This window comes from Tiliqua scincoides, chromosome 5, assembly GCF_035046505.1.
Source record: "Tiliqua scincoides isolate rTilSci1 chromosome 5, rTilSci1.hap2, whole genome shotgun sequence".
In the NCBI taxonomy this organism is placed as follows: Eukaryota; Metazoa; Chordata; class Lepidosauria; order Squamata; family Scincidae; genus Tiliqua; species Tiliqua scincoides.
In genome coordinates, this window is record NC_089825.1 from 10,878,131 (window position 1) to 10,901,412 (window position 23,282).

General features: G+C 42.6%; 1 protein-coding gene across 8 annotated transcripts in view; it reads left to right on the forward strand.

The window, feature by feature from the left end:
• ZMYND11 (zinc finger MYND-type containing 11) overlaps window positions 1-23,282 on the forward strand; it is a 112,215-nt gene that overhangs the window by 35,140 nt on the left and 53,793 nt on the right. For 7 of the 8 annotated variants that reach the window (XM_066627873.1, XM_066627869.1, XM_066627868.1 and 4 more), the window contains exon 2: window positions 21,629-21,763. In XM_066627873.1, coding sequence (XP_066483970.1) covers window positions 21,648-21,763 — 116 coding nt within the window. In that variant the 5' untranslated portion in view covers window positions 21,629-21,647. Of the gene's footprint in view, window positions 1-495; window positions 564-21,628; window positions 21,764-23,282 lie in introns of all 8 variants that reach the window. The other variant, XM_066627872.1, reaches the window with a different exon arrangement.

Here is a 23,282-nt window from a genome sequence, read left to right on the forward strand (position 1 = left end):
AAACGTTGGTGCATCTACTCTACTCTTTTGCCCCATAATAAGCACTGGTTTGCTGGTGAAGCAGGATTTTAAATTATGCTTTAAGTTTGTACTTGTTATATAATCAAAATATAGAAAAGTATTACTTCACATTACACATCATTGATGAAATTTACGTTCCTTCGTGTGGTGTTAGCCACATGCTTAGATGGTCTTAAAAACAAAAAAGGATTAGAAATGTTCCAAAGAACAGCATGAATGAATACCTTTGAGTACTAGTTGCTGTGTTCATACGTCAGGGGTTTCCCACATGTTCATGCTTTGCTTGTGAGCTTCCAGAAGCATCAGGGTAGCCCAGATCAAAAAGTGCTATAGGCAGGAAGAAAGAAGCATTCATGTCAGAAATACAATAAATATAAGAACCTTCTGATTGTAGGATCAGTTAATTTGTTTGTATTCTAACACTCACATGGCTGCCATCTGATTCCATGTTTTACTCTCCTTGTTCCTGTCCAGTATCCCAGCATCTGAAGCCTACATAAATCATTGACCTTCGCCATCCTACACCACTGACAATCTTTGAAGTAGGTGTCTTTGTTTTTGTTGTGGTTGCATTATTGTTATTTGTCTCTGAATTAGGATTAAAAAATCACACATACATAAAGACAACTTCTAGCCCTTATCTCCTAATCATGCAGCATTTCTATTATAGTACACAGTACTGTTTTCTAGGTGGTACACACTAATTGGAAGTCCAGCATGACCCAGAATCCAAAGTGGGAAGCACGTTCCAGGAGGCAAGCTGGGTATTGTGGCAGTCGGAGGCTAGGCAGCAGATATAAAGAGCATTTTCCTCTTCCCTTAGTTCTTGTCTCTCACACCTTTCCTGGCATAAGCCAGATTCTGTGGGAGACAAAGTGTCCTGCTTTAGGTGCAGGTAATGTAAGATTCAACTATTTGTATGAAGCCAGTAGGTAAGGTGGTCTGGAAATTTGGAGAAAGATAGTGTCATTATATTGATCTCATTATAATTATAATCTCGTTAGTGTGATTGATCTCATCAGCATACTGATGACACCCAGATGTATATTTTAGTTAAGCAATCAGCAGCATGGTGCAAATCTAATGTCTAAACTGTGGACAGGTAGATGAGATTTAACAAACTGAAACTGAATCTGGATGAGACAGGATTTGTGCTCTGGAAGAGGTATATACTGATGGGTTGTTGGCCTTTCAGAACATCTTTGAAGCACAGGTGGGCTCTTGAGTACAGCATCTAAAGACACAGGCTATGACTACAGCTGGGTAATGACATCTAAGGAGAGGCTGCACTCCTTTTTAGGGAAGAAAAATTTATCTACTCTTATGCATGGCTTTGTAATGATGTGAATGATGTGTTAAATGTTCTCTTCTGCCCTTCGATAATTGGAATATTGATGATGAAATGTTCCTAAAAAAAAATTTCTGTAGGGAAGCTCTCCTACTTATGAATGTTCATCTCACACATGTTCCATTTATAAATGAGTACTTTCTGTCCCAACTTCTGCTTTGCAGCCAGTGCTGCTAAGTATGGAAGTTGCTTAGGAGAATTCCCAGCAACTCTGCTGGTGAAACAACAACATCCCAAATGAACCTGACAGTGCCCCTAGTGTGACTGACAACCAGAGTGAAACTGATAACACTATCAGTCAGGTTTGAAACTTACAACTCTGACAGCTTCCCCAGTGAAACAGGCAAGGTTGAATGTGAAACTGACAGTATCTCTAGTGAAACTGACAGAGACAGACATAACCATACTCACAAACAAAATGACCCCCTGGAACTTAATGTGTTTATAAATAGGGGAGCTTCTGTGTAGAATGAATAATATTGGAAGAATTTGAATTGCCTTTCTTTGCCATATATAACAGAGTCTATGCATGTCTACTCAGAAGTCCCACTGTGTTCACTGAGACTTACTCCCAGCAAAGAGTGTATCGGATATCAGCCAGAGTTGCAGTCGTGAGTTCTGTTCGAATGGCAGAGCTTTTGTCATTTTTTGGTCTCTCATCACAACAGCCTCCTGTTATACAATTTGCCCCTTCCCTTCTCTCTTAGCATCCCTCATTTGAAATTCCATTTCTTCAAGTTTGTAGTTCAGCATAAGCAGTAGTGGACATGGAGAAGAAAAGGCCCTGGAGAGCTTTTAAAGTGGCGGCCATCAATTTTAATGCTTCCAAAGGCTGAGCTGATTCTGTAGGATTCTGCTTTCCTAGTAACACTAGTTCATAATAAATGCAATAGAAATTTGCTGCTATGAATAATAGACTCCATGTATTTTTGTGTTGTCTATATATTTAAAACAATCAAGCCTATTTGGGGATTGTGATGTATTGCTACTGTTTTAGGTCTGCTGAGTGGATATTTCTGCCTTTGCTGAACTGTTTGGCATGGGTGGCCTCTAGAGGGCTTCTAAATTTGCCCAACTTCATGATTTAGTGTATCTGCCTTGAAATGCATTGCAGAAAACAATCTTTTTAAAAAGCCTATTACTTTTTAACTTTACCCTCATCCAATAAGATCAGGGTGGTAAGTTATGTTCAGAACAACAATCCTGTGAGGTAGATTGGCTTCAACCCATGAATCTGCATTATACTGAGTCGGAATCATCCATCCATCTCAATATTGTCTACAATACTGCCAGTCCAGGGCTTCTGATGGGGGTTTTCCCAACCCTACCTGGAGATGCTGTTGGAGATTGAGCCTGGGATCTTTGTGCAAAGGAGCTATCAACATATGAAACTGCCTTCACACCAAGTCTGATCATTGGTCTGTTTTGCCTACTCTCACTGGCTCTCCAGAAGAAATCCTTCCCATCACCTACTATTTGATCCTTTATAGCTGGATGAGCCTGGGATTGAACTTGGGCGAAGACTGCAGTCTTCTGTGCCCCCCCCCCCCCAGTTTTCTTGAAACTTCTTTGTTCAATCTGATGAACTTTTGAGATAGTGGCAACAGCTCATCATTGTTCAGGGCAGAATTCAGCTCAAAACGTCTGAGCATCTTCTCTGACCTGTGCTTGGCAATTACACCTTTAATAGCTATTAATGTAGATCTACTGTTTATGCTCCTAAGGATGATGAACTTCAGTAGTTTTGGCAACTTATTTTTGGCTATTGAAAGGAATGAATATGACCTCAATACAATTTACACACAACTTTATTTTCAGGGTTTTAAAAAAATATGCCCAAAGGATATTGTGTGATCTCTCACAGAGGAGAAGCTTCCACTTTTCTGCTGAGGCCCCAGATCAAAGCTCATTTCCTGTTGCCTTTATGGAGCTTTGTACATAACCCCACCCTGAAGTCTACTCTCTGTGCACTATTCTTTTGCAGGCGTAATGCCAGCATGCAAAATAGAATTGCAGATGACACAGTATGGACTTCAAGAGTCCAGATTTCAACTTGGCAGAGCAGACACCACCATTGCAGTGCATTCTGGTGTACCATGTCCCTGTCCTCTTTGCATTATTTTCACATACCTAATTCAACACTTTCCTTTTTGGGGGGAATGTATTTTGGTTAATTTCCTTCAGCACCACCCTTTCTGGTCATTGTTGCAGTCAAGGGAAGGGTGCCAGGCTGATCTTTTTGGATAGCAGGATTTATTTCCAATCGGTTTCCAACCAGGAGTAGTTTCCTCTCTCCTCTTGCGCCCCCCCCCCCCAACGTGGCTACATCTCAACATGTTTTTCTCATTTGGGGGAAGTTTTAAAAACATGTAATGCCACATTCGGTTGTAGGTGTGGTGAAAAGAGAAAGTAAGTGGAAAAGGAGGCTAAGTGCACAGCCCAGTACTTAGCAAACTTTCCTGGCTGGTGATATCCTTCCCTAGTGCTTGAACCCAGAAGTGAATGGTGGTGACACTTTTTGCATCATAGATAACATCACTGGCCACTTACTTCTGTGTTTGGCTACTAGACGTAAGCCTAAAAATAGCAGTAAGGAATGCAGAGTGAGCAGACTGGCTTTCTCAAGCAAGTAATTTTCACATGCAGCAGCTCTTCCCGCCATGCCGAACCTTCTGCTGCTATTTGTAGGCTTGTGCTGCAGTAATGTTGCTGGTCTGCAAGCTTCCTGCAACATCCTGGGGAGTGCCTGGTGTCATCCCAGGAACCACTGGCGTGTTCCCTTACACAAGGAAAGAAAACTGTTGTGAAGTTATTTAGTTTGTTCTTCCTGAATGCTGTCATATAGATGCTGTTATCACCAATGTTTTTTAAAGCGTTTGTGATGTACACACATGGGAAAAAACAGTTGTGTGTAGGGACACAGTGTAATGGCCAGTAGTGCAACAGTGTAATTTGGTGATAAAAGGAAAATGGACACAAGGGTTAAGGTGCACAGAAGTTTACTAAAGAGCTCAAAAACCAAAAAAAGGGGTTCAAACTGGACCTAACTGAATTGGATCACACACACTTAAGCTATACACACACACAACAATTCAACCCCAGGGAAAGCAGTTGGGAGGAGGAAAAATGAGGAGAAGAACTCCTTAGAAAAAGTGGCACAGCAAAGGGGGGGCAAATGTGTGGGGAAACTGGCTGGGCTTCCCACAGGAACCTAGGGGAAGGGTTTGGGATGCTGAGGGAAGAATATAGGGCAATGGGAGAGAAAAGTTGGGGCAGTTCTGACAGCAGCAAAAGGCTGCAACTGAGAATGGCTCTCTGTAGCCAGAACCAAGGGCTTCAGGCAAGGGGGTGACCCTATGAAAAGGATATGAACGAAGGCTCCAGTCCTATGCACACTTTCCAGGAAGTAAGCTCCATTAAACACACTGTGGCTTACTTCTGAGTAGATATGCATAGGATTCTACCCATAAGTATGCAGTCAATTTGATTTCATGCAAGACAAAGACAAGGAACATAGCAGGAGTTTGTGGGTCTCTGGCAAGGCTGCACCACGGACCAAGATTACCTATCATTCTGAGAGGCTTGAGAATGGGAGTCATGTTAGAGAGGCTTGAGGCAGGGGTCATGGTGTCAAAGCGGTGACATTGAGACCTCTTTGCCAACAGAGATTCGCTAAGACAGAAAAGAGCTATGAAGCAAGGAACTGGAAGTGGTTTTCCTGTTTTTTACTGTACTGTGGAGGTGCGGGGAAGACTGCTGAGGTGGTTGCAGGCTCGCTGGACCCTCTGGAGAGCCATAGTGACCCTTTGAAAAGCCCCTTTCCTCCCCAGCAGCAGCACAATTGTGACAATCATGTTACTGCCCCCACTCTTGCAAACACTGGTTCTCAAACTCCCTGGGAGTTTGAGAACCACTTTCCTATAGGATTTTTAGGTGGGTTGGCTCAATCAGGAGATCCTCTATTGCTAATCAAGTACCCCTGCTGGGTTCTGCCTTTGTTTTAACACCCAGGTGAGAGTGCAGTAGCTAACTGGAGAGCCTCTTCCTAAGCTGGTGCTCAGTTATGAGGTCAGTGAGGACTGTTGGAGGTGTGAAATATTTCCTTGTTGTTTCTCCCACGCTCAAATGTCCAGGTTGGTGGCTGTGGTCACAGGACACTAAACATGAATTTAGAGCTTGAAAGCTTAATCTGAAGCTTGGATTTGTGAAAATTCATTTGAATTTAAGAAGTAAACAAGTCTGTTCAGATTTGAATATTTTGGCTCTGTGGATCAGTTAAAGGGAGTTGACTACCAATGTTCCCTCTAATGTTTACCTGAAGTGTGCAGAGCCCTGCTGTGGCTGTGTGGGGGCAATAGTGGAGAGCTCAGCGATGATGTTATCATCGTCTCTTGGCTGAGCTCTGGCACACCAAGAGGGAAGCTGCATGGGGCCTTGGTAACAGCTGTGCGGCCACACAACTTTCAGGGAAGACCGGTGATTACATGGTTCAGTGAAAAATGTGTTCTTCCTGGCCTGTGAATCTGTGGCTTCTTGCCATCAGTCCTGTAAATAACCATGTTACTGGTTTGGCCCTTTACTCTCTAGGCAAGAGCCTAGCACCAAATACACACATGGTTCAGATGTGTCTCCTGCAAGTCTGGAATTAAAGGAAATAAACAGAAATAAAATATTGACTATGTGACAATGATTTTGAGTGTGCAGCTGGCTATAGAAAAAGTGTACCATAGGGTGCTCCTCGGCTACCTTAACACATGACAACAATTTTTTATTATGTCTTCTGTTAATGAAGAATGGGAGGCAGACAAGGTAGAAATTAGCAGAGGCGCCATTTGGATGTATAAAGCTGCTTTATGCTGAGTCAGATTATTTTCAAATCATATCCACTACTGTCTACCCTGACTGGCAGGATTCCACAAGGCCTTGAGTTCAGACCTTTCTGAGCCCTGCTACCAGTGAACATTTTACCTGGATTTTGCCGAGGATCTTTCGCATTCAGACTCATGTGCTTTGCCACTGAGTGAAGAACCTCATTCTTTTTTAAATGTTTCTGTATTGAAACGTAGCAACTTTTGGGTGGCTTGCTCATTTTGTCAATTATATCATCTATGGACTTAAAAGATACCACTTCTATTGTATGTTTTGGCTTCAGCAATAGCCTCTGTTTGGCAGTGCGAGCTGTGGTCTCAGCTCATGGTTACTTTTTTACTTCTCGTTCCATTTTGTGGTAGTTGCGTACATTGTAACTTAAAGGACAAATTGATTGAACTTTTACTAATGGAGAGAGGTGGGCCTTTTGAGTTGCTAAGCACACAAATCTAATTGTTAAGTCTCCCCTCTATTCTTCATACTCATTTTGTTTTTGTTCCTTGCTGTTAAACTGCCTTCTGTATAGTCCCAGGAGGATCTGCATAATTCACACCAAATAGAGCTGTCTACAAAAGAAATAGGAAGATGAGATGATGGTCCTTGCGGTACTTTTCCAAACAGCAAGGAGCTAGTCCATGAACAACATGAATTCATGGTTAGAAGAATTATTTTTTCACTGTAAAAATGTCTCCTATTATCCTAAACTTGTTTTATTGTAGATATTCTACATAAAGTGCCAATAAAATGTTGCACAATGCAGATGCAAGCAGTTTCACTTTGGCTGGTGGCCAGATATTAACAGCAGATGAATAAATGTTTCCAGTTTGGAGCTGTGAGCTGTTTTAGTTACTGCTGTTTCTTAAATGAAAAGCTCAGTTTATTGTTTGTCTTCTAATTTAAATTATAATTGAAAACAATGGAAAAACAATAAAGTTAAGTTTGCTTGTTATTTGGATATGCTTGTCTGAATACTGAGTTTTCAGGTTACTCAGTGTGAGGGGCTTGTTCAAGAGGCTCTGGTGCTACAGATTAAGAATGTATGTTTACCAACAGTAGCAAAAAAATAAATATTGCTTATTTCTGGAAGAGACTCACAGCCCTATCCTAGCTAGGGCTGGTGTTGCCAGGCTGCATGACCTGCGCTGTATCCATCACTAGTTGGGAGCCAGCTGGAGGTCTCCTTGGGGGTAAGGGAACACTTTTCCCTTTACCCTGAGTAATGCCCCAGCCTGCCCTAAGGGGCTACTCGGATCTCCGCCAGCTGTTTAGCAGCTCCAGCAGCAGCTTCAACAGCTATTTAGCTGCAGAGATCTGGGTGGCCCCATGTAGGGCTGCCTGGCCCAGGAAGGGGATTAGAATATGGTGGAGGAGGCCTCTGCTGTTCCCACCCCCGTCCTGGGCATGATCTGCCCCCTGTTTAGCCTACCTAATTTAGAGCCAAATCCTGATACAGTGGTGCCAAAATGGCTGCTACTACTACATCCTGCTGTTGGTGGGGGTGCAATCCAGGAGGTCTCCTCTGGATAAGGGAAGAGTTGTTCCCTTACCCAGGGGTAAGCCTCTATGGCATAGGGGGGTCTGCTCAGAACAGTGCTTGCTAAATAGCTGCTACAGGTCTGTGTGGACCTGCACTGTAGAATTGAGTCTGGGAAGAGGATTAGAATTCAACAGCTGCCACTGAACCCACCCCCATCCTGGACCTGATCCGCCCATCCTTCCCCATTCTGCTTTCCTCTGCCCTATTGCCACCCCGCTTTATCCTCCTCCGTCAGTGTTCCACCTCTCCTGCCTTCCCTGCCATCTTACTTGGATCAGCAGGCAGATTCAGTCTTCCTACCAGTATCCCCAGAGGTGCGCTGAGTAGCACACTCCTGGAGCACCTTTTACAACTGGCACTGACTATTGCAGTCAGAGCCGCCAGAAGTTGCTTGCCTCTTTATGGTGAAGAAGGTAGGACTGGGCTGTCAGATTTGCCTCTTAATAAAGAAATAAGCATTCCAGCAGCTGTCATGGTCACCAGCTCCCAAAGCAGCTATAAACATCTATCTTTAGCAAGATTCCACTTACAGGTTAGAGTCCTCTACTTGCCTGTACTTTGGATAAGGGCGGCACTGCTCTCCCACCCTGGCACTAATGCGGTGTTCCGCTGTGTGTTTTCCCCCTGTGATATACTTGTTCCGTCAAACAAAAAAAATGACCAGTGCTTTGCAGCTGTGAGAAAGTAAATAATGTGACCCACTCCTTGACCCACAAGGCAGGAAGAAGGCTAGAAAGGTGATCTCACAAATGAGGTGGTAAACCTGTGTCTGAATGATCTACTCCAGACTTTTGGTGGAGGCTGTTTCATGGTATGGATTGCTGTTTCATGGTAAAACATCCTTGCATGTAGAAAACTTGTATATCAGAGAGATGGTTAGGCTAGAACCTAATTAAATGCACTGTATGTACAGGGTAGCCTTTTTTATGGGGATGCATTCACTTATGTGAGGCTGAAGTAGTTAAAATAATACAACTTATCTGCTGTTTGTGAGAGGTGAACCTAAGCCTATGACATAGCTTGTGGGGTAGAGGAACAGAAGAGAATCAAGCTGGCATTTCCAGGACACTTTTTATAATTAGAAGTATTGGAGAACTAGAACATATTCTGGTGTGATATGCATTTTTTAAGAGCCAAGCTTGCTCTTTTTCTTTGTCTTATTCACACACACATATGCACACATGCACCGCTACCAGTCCTGGGGATTGGGATAGGATAATATAGGCCATGGAGAAGCTTACAGCACAAAGCTATGCATGTCTGCTTGTAGAAGTAAGCGTCGTTGTATTCAGTAGGGTTTACTCCTAGGAAAGTGTGTATAGGATTGAATCCTGAGTCATGAATGTGCTGCAACACAACTATGCCATTCAGCTTGGCCCCACCTGCTTTTGGAGAAAAGCCACACTAAGTACTTGCTCAGTTGCATCTCGCCAACGTGGGCAGCTTCAACCAGACTATGATGAAAGCTGTGGCCGAAATGCCTGGCATTTTCCTGCTGCAAGGCCCACTTCTGTCCTTCCACACGCAATCATCTAGTTGCCAAAAAAAACACACCTCAGTATAATACCTCTGACTGTAGATGTGTAACGTTCTTGACTTCCCTTTTTACAGATTGCATTTATATTGTGTCACAAAGTGGAGGGTTTCCCACAGAACTCAGAAACTCTGGTTTTGACTACCTTTAGGCCTATAAAGTAAGCAACCTTCAACTTTACATTCGAATTGGACTTTTAAATGATTGTTTCATACGCCAAAGCCATTCAGCTTCCAGTACAGTATAACATTGCCATTGTGCTGAAACATATAGATCAAGCATTTTGGTGGGGGAGATGATACTTGCAAGTCCTTTGCTGAGCTGCTTGTTATCAGGAAATTGCATCTGTTATTCTCCAAGTGTTGTTTCCTGTCCTTTAGCACTCTGTTTTTAAAAGTTTAAAAAAATATCCACTTAGCAGAAACAGTACTTACTCCAGCTCCTCTACTTTGCATTATTTCAAGAAATAAAACACAATACATGAAAACTCCACCAACCAATGCATGCTCACAATAGAATGGAACAGAACATACCATCTATGATAGTGGTTCTCACACATTTAGCACCGGGACCCACTTTTTAGAATGAGAATCTGACACACCAGAAGTGATGTCATGACCGGAAGTGACATCATCAAGCAGGAAAAATTTTAACAATCCTAGACTGAAATCCTACTCATGCGAGGGAGCAAGTCCCATTATTGTTAAAAGAATATACATAGTAGCTTGTTAAAAGTACAGGTCTGTAACATTTCCCCAAATGCAGTCACATACCATGGTACCATCAAGTCTAATATATTAAAAATAAAATATTGAAATGAATGAGGACCCACCCAAAATTGGCTTGTGACCCACCTAGTGGGTCCCAACCCACAGTTTGAGAAACACTGATCTATGAAGCAGATTAAGGGCCCAATCCTGTCCAACTTTCTAGCGCTGATGCAGCTGTAATGCAGGCCTGAGATAAGGAAACAAACATTCCCTTACCTTGAGGAGGCCTCCATGACTTCTCCCCTCCATTGCAAAATTCAGCACGCATGCGGTTGACACAACTGCATCAGCACTGGAAATTTGGATAGGATTGGACCCTGAGCCATTTTGGCTCTTCCAGGGCAGTATACTGAATACAACCATTTGGAAATCTCTTCAAGTGGTTCTATGTGGCTGATTTCTGTTCCTATAGTCAATGTACAGACTGGGTAACTTCCAGTGTGGCTCTGCAAATTTTCATCTGCTTTATGAAAAACACCTCCAGGCCACAGAAATAAAACCAACCTAAACCGTGTTCCAAGCTGACAAGTAAACAAGCTTGGCATAAATTCCTTCTGCCTAAGGTCTTCTGCTCTTGAAAGCCTGTCCATGCAGAATTCAGTCAATGTGTGGTAGAAAAAGATGTGCTTTCTTGTAAGTGGGCAGTAGTTTTCCTCTGATGAGAACCTTTTACTAGAAGTACAGAAACATACCTCTGAAAAAATAGCCATTTTCTTTCTTCAAGTCAGGCGTTTTGCTTATTCCCCCTCTTCCTTCCTCCCCAAACCCTGAGAAAGCTCTTTTAGTGTGGAAGCACCATAACATGCCAGTAGACTTTATGAAAATGATTGAAATGTGAAACTTGTCATGGGGTTAGTTGCCCTTAAGGAGTTGTGGCATGTTTGTCCTTGTAAGTGAGAATTTGACTTAATAGCTATGGTTGTTTTGCTGTTTCAGTGAGCCTGCCGAGCAACAAGTTGGTATATCTGAAAGCTTGTACTGTGCATGTTCTTAGAAAGATAGCAGCTGGCTAAAGACATGAGAGAGAAACCTTAACGTTTGCTCTTCCTCATGAGGTGAAATTTTGTTGCTACTATTTGGAATCACTGAACATTGATGCTTGAGAATTTGCTTGGGTCATGGGGCAATAGTGTTCTGGGGGGAAACAGTAAGTATATCAGGTGCCGCAGCATGCTGTATAAGCAGCATGCTGTATAACATTGATGCTTGAGAATTTGCTTGGGTCATGGGGCAATAGTGTTCTGGGGGAAACAGCAAGTATATCAGGTGCCGCAGCATGCTGTATAAGCGTGCCCTCCTACTTGCTATTAGAGCCTATCTGGGCAGCAACAGCAACTAACCCTTTGATAAGTTTCACATTTCAATCATCTCACAGATGAGAAGCTGCACCTGCTGAATTTCCCTTCTCTACACTATTGTTAAAGCCCCAAGAGCCCTAAAGTTGAAAGGTTGGCCAACCCTGCGCTAGGGACTGAACATGAGGCTTTCCACACATAAAACTTTCTCCTCTACTACAGAGCTACTGCCCCAGACATTCATGGCAAACATTTCAGCAGTTTCAGTATGGATGACACTTTGGATTTCTGTAGTGAGAGTAAGATTCATGGCAAAATTCAGAAGAATGGTCTTGAATACATGAAGATGGAATCCCACCTACCTAAGCAATGCATTTTAGGAGCAGACTTGTGATGATTTCTTACATCTCATCATAATTCTAGGAAGGCCATCCTTACAGCCAAGTAACTCTTCAATGATTCTTCAGGATTGCGTGCCCTGCCAAAGCAGCAATTTGGATCTTATCCTCTCTTTTTCAAGACCCACTGAGGAGCAGGAACTGTAGGCTGAGAGTACATAATTCCCCTTCGAAGCCTCCTGATTTCCCCCCACTGGATACAGCATGTGTCTTTTGGTGGGGGGGAGGGTAGGCTTGGGCCTCAATCATGTCAAAACCGTTTTCCAAGCTAATAAGCATCAAACTTTGTAACCTTTCATTATAAAGAAGGTGCCCTCAAATCATTTTGGTTGCTCTCTTGCATCTTTTCCTGCTCTGCAAAATCCTGTGCAGAGCAGCTGTGGTGACCACATCTGCACAGTGTTCCAAATGTGCTTGCACCATCAAGTTGTGTAGGATCATTGTCTCTTCTTTAATGTCTTTTTTCGGGAAGCCAGTGAGAAAGTCCAAAAGAATGCATCATATGTTTTGCATGTGTTCTTGCAGTGACTTATTGCTGTGACACCAGGACATATTAAGGCAAACTTTGTAATGGTTTTTGGAAATTAACAGGATTGTCCTGGCCACCTTGATTTAAGAAAATTAATATATTTGCTACTTTCAGCAAACAGCTCAAGAAATCATTGTTGTTTTTTGCTATTGCCAGACAGTACATTTGTATAGACCTTCACCGCTTATTGTGGTCACATCATAAATTACCAAGGTTTAATTCAGTTGCATATTTATGCATCTATTCAGGTCATCATCCATTGAGGTGAGTACTGCTCGTCTAGTATGCACACCACTGTGGTTTTCTGTCTGTTTCCTTTTCAGCAGTAACTAGCAATAAACCACAAACCACTTTTAAAGTTCCCCTGAGTCTAAAAGGTGGTTTGGGGGTTTGGCAGGAGGAATAACTGCAGGGAAAATAGATCTGAAAATCTAGGCATGCAGAGGGATTTGGCTGTGAGCACCCACAAGTTCATGACTTTTACAAGTGTGAAGATAGAGGATTCTTTATAATGCAGAAGTTCTTTTTTACATTTCACTTGAATACGTAGAACCACAGTCACTGGCGTTGCTAGGGGGGTGCGGGCCGCACCAGGTGACGCGCCAAGGGTTGTGACGCGCCCTGGGGGGAGGACGTGCTAACTTCACAGCACTAGGAGCTACCCCGTCATGCCATACACTGTTGGATGCGGAATGGCCAGCGGAGTGCAATGCAAAAAACAAGTGCAATAGCTCCTTGTGTTCAGAAGTTATGGCCAAAAAACCGAAAGGAAAAAATGCATGGCGCCCTATGGAAAGTATGTGAGCCATATCGCATGTTTACTCGCAAGTAGGTGTACTTGCCATAGTCCATTGGAAAGGGCAGGTTGAGAGGAATCCAACACAAGAATGGTGCGAATCCAATGAATGCAGAACCCCAAAAACACCCGAGAAGCTCCCCCTCCCACCTGCATGTCTGAGCATGTGGCCGCTCACAGGCAGCAATCCTACCCACACTTTCCTGAGAGTAAGCCCCATTGACCACTATGGGACTTACTTCAGAGTAGATTCACTTCTACTCTGGACTGGCTCCCCCTTATTTAATTATTTATTTTAATTTAATTTAATTATTTATTAGTATTTATTTTAATTTGCTTGATGATGTCACTTCTGGCCATGACATCACTTCCAATGGGTCCTGGACAGATTGTCATTCTAAAAAGTGGGTCCCAGTGCTAAAAGTTTGAGAACTGCTGCAATAAAGTGTTAGTAAGTTGACACGGGTGTGTGTGTGAGAGAGAGAGACGCTACAAGTTTTCAAAATCACTAAAATCAGAATTTGGAGGAATAATCCCATCATGTTATATATCGATCAATGTGTAATTTCATGCAGAATGCAATGAAATGAACCACATTGAAATATCTGTGTTATAACAAATGATACAGCCAAAAAACCGGTGGGGGCGGGGCGATGGCACATCACCACACCCACCTGGGGTGTTGCCCCGCCCACTACATGGGGTGATGCGCAGGCCTCCCGCACCGGGTGACACGAATCCTAGTGAAGCCACTGACCATAGTCCTACAAAATGTCAGGCAATTCAGAGCAAAGAAAATGTAAGAGACTTCAACCAATTATTAAATAAGAAATAGTCCATCTGAATTATTTTTTTTCCCTGCAAAAGCCCACTGTTTGCCTTGTTGGGTATTTCCTGTACTCTCCAAACCAGTTGTTGCTCAATTGTCCTTAAGGGTTATCTCCTTGAGGGTTATTGTCCTTGTCAATCATCTTCCACAGATCTTTCCTGGTTAGTTCTATGAGTCCATTGCTTTTAAGCCAGTAAAACCTGAAGTGACTACCAGGAGCAGAAAGTTAACTGGCAGGTTTGGAACAGTGTTCAGGGGGCCTGCTGCAGTTAGGATTAGCCAACAAAACAGAGCTCAAATGTAGCAATGTAGAGTTAATATTTTACAAGAGTTCATGATGACCATCAGCCATCATGACATTTGGCAAGTTGGCAAATACCTTCTGTGTTTCTTAGCAGCTCTCCCGGAGGGGCAGCCATGTGAGTCTGAAGCTGGAAAAACAAGTCTTCTGGCACTTTTAAGACTAATAGTTGTAGCTGTTCTTAGTGTTGCACTTCAGTTTGCATTGTAAACCCTGCTTTAAACTGTTTAACACACTTGCTAGAATCAAGCTTTGGGGAGTTTTTGATGAGGGAAATCTGACATCCACCTATCCAGGGACACCTCACTGTGGGTCGGTTGGACCAGTAGCATAGCTGAGGGGGTGGGTACCGGGGGCCAGTTGACATGGTGACACCCCTGTCATTGCATTACCCCCTGTGCCTGTGCAGTCACCCCCTCCCTGCATGTGCAGCCCTGGCCTTAGAAATGACTCCTTTTGAAACCATACAGAGACCAGCGCAGGCGGCAGGGATCATTTTGCGGCATTCACCATGCGCATCCAGTGAGTGCTGTCACACACACACCCCCACGGAGATGTTAGAAAACCACCTCTCTGCTGCGGGGGGCAGGGCAGTGCACCCCCTGCCCTGGCTTAGCTACACCACTGAGTTGTACTTCTGCTACACTGTCCTCTGATCAATCCTTTCCTGAGCAAACTTCCTGGGGTCTGGTGCAGAAACCCCCAGTCCTTCCGAAGTTTCTGTGTAGGCCACTTCACTAGAAACTAAGCCTGGAGAAGCTCCTGTTTATTGCATATTTAATCTGTTCATTTGAATTTGTATTCCTTTCTGATTGCTATGAAACATTTCCATATAAAACCTTATTTTAAAAGATAATGCATAAACTTCAGGGCCTTAAGGTCTTACCCCTGTCATCGAAAGCCAACCCACTTCTGCATTTCCAGTAAAACGGCCCTGTTCACTAGCATTACAACAGATGAATTTTGAGATCAGATCAAAGTGTACACGGCCAGCTTGGCAGTCTGGTAGTGTCTTGCAGTTGTGTAACTGAGGCTCTGAACCACAAACCAGCTACTCTGCATTACTAAGATGTTAGTAAGCTAAATTATATTGTCATATTGTTCCTGTTGGTTTCACTTTGCCTCTGATTTAAACTGAGAAGTTACTTCCCACCCAGATTCATTTATTCAGGCCAGGGAATAGCACAATGAGTCAGTTCAGGAAAAAACTCCATTCACTTTTTTTTCAGTCACACCTTTGAAGTAAATTACTTTTGCCCAATCAGCGTTCCTGCTTTGTCCCTGTGTGTGTGTATATGTATGTTTCTCCCAAGAGTAATCACACTGGCATTTCTTAAACTGGAAAAATCTTGTAAGCTATCTGTTCAATTGAATACGTAGCCCACTCTGTGCTGTAGGATCAGGCTGTGTGCTTTATCAGTAGCATTCTGTGGGTGTTGTATAAACCAGTTTGCCAAAAATAATTCAGGGGGGGTGGTTCTTCTCATCCCTCCCTAACAGCTTGAACTTTCCTAAATGCATTTCATGCTCCCCTTTTGTACTTCAGATCTTATTATTCCCTTCCTTGTGTTCCTCCTTCTCATTCCCAACACACTCTCTACCTTCTGGCATAAAAGCCAGACCATTGGGAGGGATGAATTAGATCCATCCCCTTTCAGCTAAGCTGGACCTAAACACCCTCACCCCCCTGAGTACCATCTCTGTATACAATTTGTGGACTCAATGAAATCTAATAGTTTTTAAGATGTTACTTTGAGGATTTATACCATGCCTTTAAATCAAATGGTTTCTGAGACACTTAAACCGAATAAAAATACTTAAACTATTTAGTGACCATTGATCCTCTGGCTGGTGGTAGAGGTCAGAGTATCCTTCCCATCATTTATGCTGCCCTATGGCAACTATTTTTTGTTCCACATAAAATTAGTAAGAGCCAGTGTAGTACATAAGATTAAGTGCTTGACTTGGATGGTTGAATAAAACAGTATCTCTCTCATGCTCTAATTTGGGGGGGGGGGCATCTAAATAAATCTGGGGCAGACAGGATCAGGACAAAGATTTATGAGTGTTGTAACTGGCTGCTACCCATAGCCCAGAATTAATATCCACATGTTAAATGTTGCTTAGATATTGCAGAGCAATTTCAGTTTCAAAGCAAACGTTGACAGCTGCTTTTCACTTCTATGATTTTATTCCAATTGAGAACAGAAAAGCGATGTCAGCTCTATTCAAATGGAATGTGGAACTTGCTTAACTCTTCACGCTAGCCAGTGGTGTCACTAAGGGTTGTGGGGTTGCAGACCACAGTGGGTGACACCCTGGAGGGGTGTGTGACATCACTAGTTTCCAAAATTGTGGAAACTTTTTTGAAAATTGGTATTTATGAATAATACCATCATGTTGTATATTGTTGGAAAGGTAATTTCATGCAGAATGTAATGAAACAAACTGAGTTGAATTATCTGTATTATATCAAAAGTTATGGCCTAGTAACCAGATAAAGAAAACACAACTTCCAGGCAGTTCATTCCAGAGCTGCCTGGAATGTGGGGTATTCTTTGTGTCCCAGGCAGCCTCCGCCACCTCCTTGGGAGATGGGGACTTTTGTCCCCTTCGCCCGAGTAAGGAAAGTAGTCCCGCAGTGGGGCTACTCGGTTCTGCAGCAGTTCTTGAGCCGACACAGAATAGAAAAGTCTGATGTCAGGCTGCATGGCCCGACACGGGGCCACCAGTCCTGCCCTGCTCTCTCCCCACCATCTCTAAATCGGGCACCAGCAGGATGGTGCAGGCCTTCCCATGCACATGAATGGTGAGGGATTATGCACATGAATGGTTTGCTTACGGAGATGAGGGCCATGTGCTAGAATGAATTGAAATGGCATTTTCACAGCAGCCATTTCAGGTAGATGGGATAATTCTAAATTTATTTATTTATTTAAAATGAGTTTGTTCCACCTTTAGTAATTTCTAGGTCAGTTTACAGCAAGAAAACAATACAACAAAAAGCAATAAACAAAGCAGCAATTTAAAAAATCACAGCATTAAAATCCAAACACTTAACCTGTTGTTAAAAGATTGAAAAGACCTGAGAAAATTTAAAAACAAAAGATCTTTACCTGGCACTGAGAGGGCAGAAGTTCATATCTGAATAAATATACACAGAATTGGGCTGCAAGGTCAACTTCTGAAGGCAGGCTCTTCAGTGTCTGTAAGCCTCTTACTCAGAAATCAAAAGATGACTTCAGAAGAAGCCATTTCATAGCCAAGTTTTAATTTATTTTCATTGGAAAAAAAACCCTCCATCTGTAACACTCTGTAACTCTTGTAAGAAGCTTTGCCATTACTTACAACCATAGACTGAATAATAGGAAATGTTGGCCAACTTTCTATAGAGCTGTCACTATACTGCCAACATCTGGCATTCAGCGATCGGAAGTTCACCACAATACAGCCAGTTTGGTTTCAAACACTTCAGTGTTATTTTGTGAATCTAGTCATGCCCTGAGATACACTGGACAGCCACAAGTTTCTCCAGATGTAGTAAAGTACTGTATATATTATTGCCTTATGGGTAGGTTTTCATAACTTGATGGGAGAATGAGAGGGCACTCCAACTCACAGGGATATTTTCACATCCAAAATGTGTGCAAGCATATGAGAGTTATGACTGAAAAGTCACTCACCAAACTCTTGTTGCTCAAGGCAAAAGGTGTGAGGGGACATCAGTTGCAAGGCTTGCCGGCAAAGGTGAAGTGACAACACAATTGCACTGTGCAAATTTTTGTACAACTTGCGCGTTCACTTATATCTTGCAGGATACTGCAATGGGGTGGCAGTTCAAAGGGCAATTATATCCATGTCAAAAGGATTAGGGGCTGGGGTAGCATCATGGCTCAGCCAAGTCAGGCTTGGTCTGAGTGTCCGTGTCCATCAGAAAGCCCACCTGGCCAACCCAACCCCTGTGGCCCATGGTACTGGTGCCACAAGTTGGTTGAGACTCACACTATCGCTGTGCATAGTATCCCCATTTACAATAGAGAACTTCACACAGAGCTCCTGTGCCATTGCAGTGGCCCCTCAGGGATGTTCCCATTGGCTATTGGGAAGGGAAGAACCACCAACAGAGCCAAAGGTGGTAGATAAAGATTTACTGATAGGGTGAGTGGGGAGGGCCATCACCTGCCACTGCCACCAGTACATTTGGGGGGTGGTTGTGAGGGAACTAATGCAGGACTTGCTCTAGGTCCCCAGTAGCCTGGTACTAACACTACCAAGGACCTCTGTGTACCATGAAGTGTAGCTACCACAAACTTAAAGATTAACTGAGAGCATGCCAATATTGTGCACAGGTCCAGAGCCTTCAAAGAACTGCAGGGTGTCAACTGAGAATAACAAGTGGTCTAGTTTGGACCTGTACTGATTCTGGATGTTGCCAGAGTGGTTGGCAGACAGCAGATTCTGGGATAAAGTGTGATCTGTAGACTGTGTTTATATGATAGACATTTTTATTTTAAATATCCCTCTTGTCTGCTGTGCTATTACATCAGTGTCCTAAAAATGAACCTCTCTGGTGTTTAGAATAAATTGCAAATACATTATTGTCAGCAGTTGATCAACTGTTTCTTACTCTGAAAACGGCACCACTAGAGCAGAGTTGCATAGTGGTCAAAATGCATCATTAATCTTTTAAAAGGGGGATTGTAACCTCTAACAGCATAGTGGGCAATTTACTGCTTATATGTACCTATTGCCTGCAGCTTCTAGAAAATTTCATAAATATAGCCAACTGCTTGTTATGTTATGGCTCCTGGTCAGTTGGATGGGCAGAGGGAAGCACAGAGCTCAGCAGTGGGTAAAGAGGGACTACTTGTCTTTTAGAGCCTAACTGAAAATAGTCCAGCGCTCAGTTTATCTATGCAGTTTCTGCCCTTTAGTGTCCATAATCGGTTGTTAAAATATGCCTGAAGTACGCATTCAACATTGGAATATTGTTGTCACTGACTTTATTATTTCATCTATATACCTTTTCTTAGTGTGGAGAGTACATTATAGGAGTAGCATAGCTATGGGGTGGTGGCATGGTTAGTATTGTAGGCACTGCAACACACCATATAAGTGGCACCTCCCACTCGCCGTCGGAGCCCTGGCTTTTACCGCTTCTGAGAGGGGTCACTTACACAGCACATTGCAGTGCCTGCAGTACTTACCACACCACCCCCTGTAGCTACTCTACTGTGTTTCAGCAAAACCGTCCCCTGAAAGCATAGCTATGTTGTAAATTCAAATGCAGACTTTCCTAATCTAAGCCCCGTTGTGCTGTTTAAGTACAGTGGACTAATGTAAGTCAATTGTACTGGCCCACAATGTCTTTTACAAAACTCAGAAACTGTGTGGAAACCGAGGCCGCTGTCCGGTGGTTTATGATGAGGAGCAGATTTGGTTCAACACACTTCTAAATAAGAAGTCTTCCTGTGCTGTTTGCCTGCTCTGTCCTGTCTCCAAGGCTCACTGTTCACTCACTTCATTTTGAGGCTTCTAATTTGATAGTTAGATTTGATAGTTAATTGTTCTGGATCCAGAGAAGCATGAATGGCATCGTACTTTGGGCAGGAGGTCTGGTCTAGAGGGCAGGAGGTCTGGTCTAGAGGGTAGAGCCTCCATTTGCCTGAAGATTAACATCCACAAGGTCGCCAGTTCGAGGCCACCGGCACCGTTGCGACCTTGAAGCAGCTGGCAAGCTGCAGCTGAGCTGTTCCATCTGCTCGGAGCGTGGGAGGATGGAGGCCAGAATGTTAAACCAGATCGGAGTGTAACAGCTTGAATGTGGTGGTTCTTGAAAGAGAGAACCTTCTTTCAATTTGTAAAAATCCCTGCGTGGATTTAATAAGCCTGCCTGTATAAACCGCCTTGAATAAAGTCTTGAATAAAGACCAAGAAAGGCGGTATATAAATACTGTATATTATTATTATTATTATTATTATTATTATTATTATTATTATTATTATTATTACTTGACTGTGCCACCTCCTTCATCCTGCAACTCCAAACTCCAGTTGCAGTTGGCACCTTGGCTTTCTTGTGTGAGGGAATTTGTTCATTGTTGTTGCTGGAGCAAATTCTGAACAGTTTCATTATAAAAGACAGCTGTAATTGCTGAGGAAGAGATGTTGATATGGGGCAGCAATCGTGGCTTCTCCTTTTTTTTTTTAATTCCAAGAACGCAAAGGACAGGAAGTCACCCAGTCTCCAGAGCCTGTTCTGCCCTGCCAACTATTTAGAACACTGGTGGAGCTCCTTCCCTTCCCCAGAACGTCAGACGGACAGCAGAGGAGTCCCACCCTTCTGTTGGGGAGACTATTTGAAGTTTTGGTGTTTAATGTTAGCATCAGGCTCACCTAAGAAGGTGAAAGCAAGTGGTGGTCAAGTAGGAGCTCCTACAAGGCACTTTTGATAGTTTGGGCCAGAATGGGAGTGTCAGTCACTATAAATAGATGAACTCCATCTTCTGTTGCTTTTCCAGCCCCTTAAGTGATAAGTTTTGTCCTTCAGGTTTCCTGTTGCTTCCAGTACATACTGTTCTCCTGAGGAGCAACACCATCTCCCTAATATTGGTTACAGAATAATTTTGTGGCTTCTGTTCATAAGGAAAGCAGTTTGTTCTTCATTTTCTATAGCTCTGTGTAACCAACTTGAGGAACTCTGATGTCACCTATTGTATTTGTTATTGTGATAACTTCAGCTTACTCCTCTGGTCCGTCACGTTTCTTGTTCATTTGGTTGCTTCGCTCTTGAAATTAATATACTGAGGGAAGGGCTGATTGTATAAAGAAGAGAGGATTTGCTAGAGCAAGGATGACGAACTGGCAACTCATGGTATCCCACCCCAGAAGCAATTTTGTCTTGATCCTGGTGCTGCATTGATGTGGTAACAAGGTTTCCCATAGTTTCATTCACAGTGAAAAGAAAGACTTTCAAGTTGTAAAAACCTGGTACCCTACACTTCAAAGAGAGTATTCACATCTCTCTTTTGGATGTGGTCTGCAACATCGAAATGCACATATTTATATATCCTGCTATGCCTGAGTTCCATAACTGTAGCCCTTAAAATGGCACCACCGTTGTTATGGAGCCTGACTGTGAGTGAGTCTGTGCAGCTAAACACCCCTCCAGCATCCTGACTGCTGTTTGGAGCATAAAATGGTCCCTGAAAATACAGAAGTTGGCCATCCTATACTAGCGTATCAAAGCACACAGCTGTTGTTTGATAGAGCTTTAAAAACCCAGTGTACAAGTCACATTACTGTAGTTAACATAATTTGTACCATAAACTTATTTGTAGCAGGTGCAAGATAATCATCATGTAATCTATTTTATAATGTATTATTATTTCTCTCCTGCAGCGAAACAAGTAAAGGGGTCATGGCACGCCTAACGAAACGACGGCAAGCGGATACAAAAGCTATCCAACACCTTTGGGCAGCTATAGAAATAATCCGAAACCAGAAGCAAATTGCTAACATTGACCGTATTACAAAGTAAGTGTCATTTAAATATTAATAATAGTTCAACGGAAAAATAAAATATTAGTCATGGCAAAAAAGTATTTTTTTTGCCTTGCATAAAAAAATTGTTTACTATTGTCCTGTAATTTAAGTACTGTATCATGGACGAATTAGGAAAATGGAAATTACCGGATCGAGGAGCCTATCCTATCCTTCTCCCTCCTCTCTGCTGGTGCAGCTTGCTGAAAAGGAGCTCAGCAGCAGATGGATTGAGAGGCTTCAGAGGGGAAAAAAGATTTAAATTCCCTTACCCCTCTGTGAGCCTCCTGCTCCACAGTAGATCTCTTCAGACCTGCACCAGCTCTATCGAGGAGAGTAAGAGAATGGACAGGCTGTTAAAAGAGGGGGTTGGAACCAGTACATGCCATCGCTGCCAGATCTAATCCCTCCCAAATTTGACCTATGGTATATTTTGCCATTAGCAGCTTCTGACACAATAGGGCAAGGTACAAAAGGTCTGTTTGATAAAAATGTAAGATAACATTCTCATGATCAGAACTGCATAGTAAGTCTACACGTTTGCCACATTGAAAAAAGATCTTGACACATGAAAAAAGACACATGAAAACTGTCTAGATTTGAGGGATTTTTATTTTCAGTCTCACCTTCCACATTTAGCTCCTCCCCACTCTGCTCTGTCATATTGTGTCACAAAGTATGGGCACATCTTGACATCATGGGAAAAACCAGCATTTTCTACTTTTCAACAGCTGTCTCTGTTAATGTTTTGCAGTATGATGAGGGGTGTGTGGAATTACAGCTGTCTTATGGCCTCCAGATAAGAAACATCTAACTGTTTCTTGTCACAATGGGAGGTGAAGGCTGTCCTGTTTGCAAATACTTTTACAGCAAATATTTGGACCTAACTCATTGATTAAGAGAGGGAAGAGCAAATTATCACCCTGTCTAGAGTCTTATGCTTTGAAAAGTTTCATAATACTGTAAAGTTCACAGAAGCCTAAATACTCTGATTAAACGACCTTGCAAATAGCTGGTCATCCAAGGCCAGTTGAAGTTTCTTCTATAAGAGTAGCTATCCACAACAGCAACTGTTTTAACTATCTTGTGGTAAGATGTAGATGTAAGTGGGCTAGAAATTATTTTGTGGAAGAATTTACCTTGTTTTAATAGTCTCAATAAAAGAAAAAGAAAACGCAGAATAAAATGAAAAGGAAAAACAAACAACTTAAAAATGCATAAGAAGTACAGAATTAAACCTCTAATAGTGTAGTGGGCAAAGTTGAATATTCTAATTGCTTACAGCAAGTGTTCTCAAACTGCAGGTCTGGACCCACTAGGTGGGTCGCAAGCCAATTTCAGGTGCATCCCCATTCATCACAATATTTTATTTTTAATATATCAGACTTGATGCTACCATGTTATGTGACTGCATTTGGGGAATGTTAGACATTATACTTTAACAGGCTACTAAGTATATAGTTTTAACAATGATAGTAAATGGAACTTACTCCTGGGTATGTGTGGGTAGAAT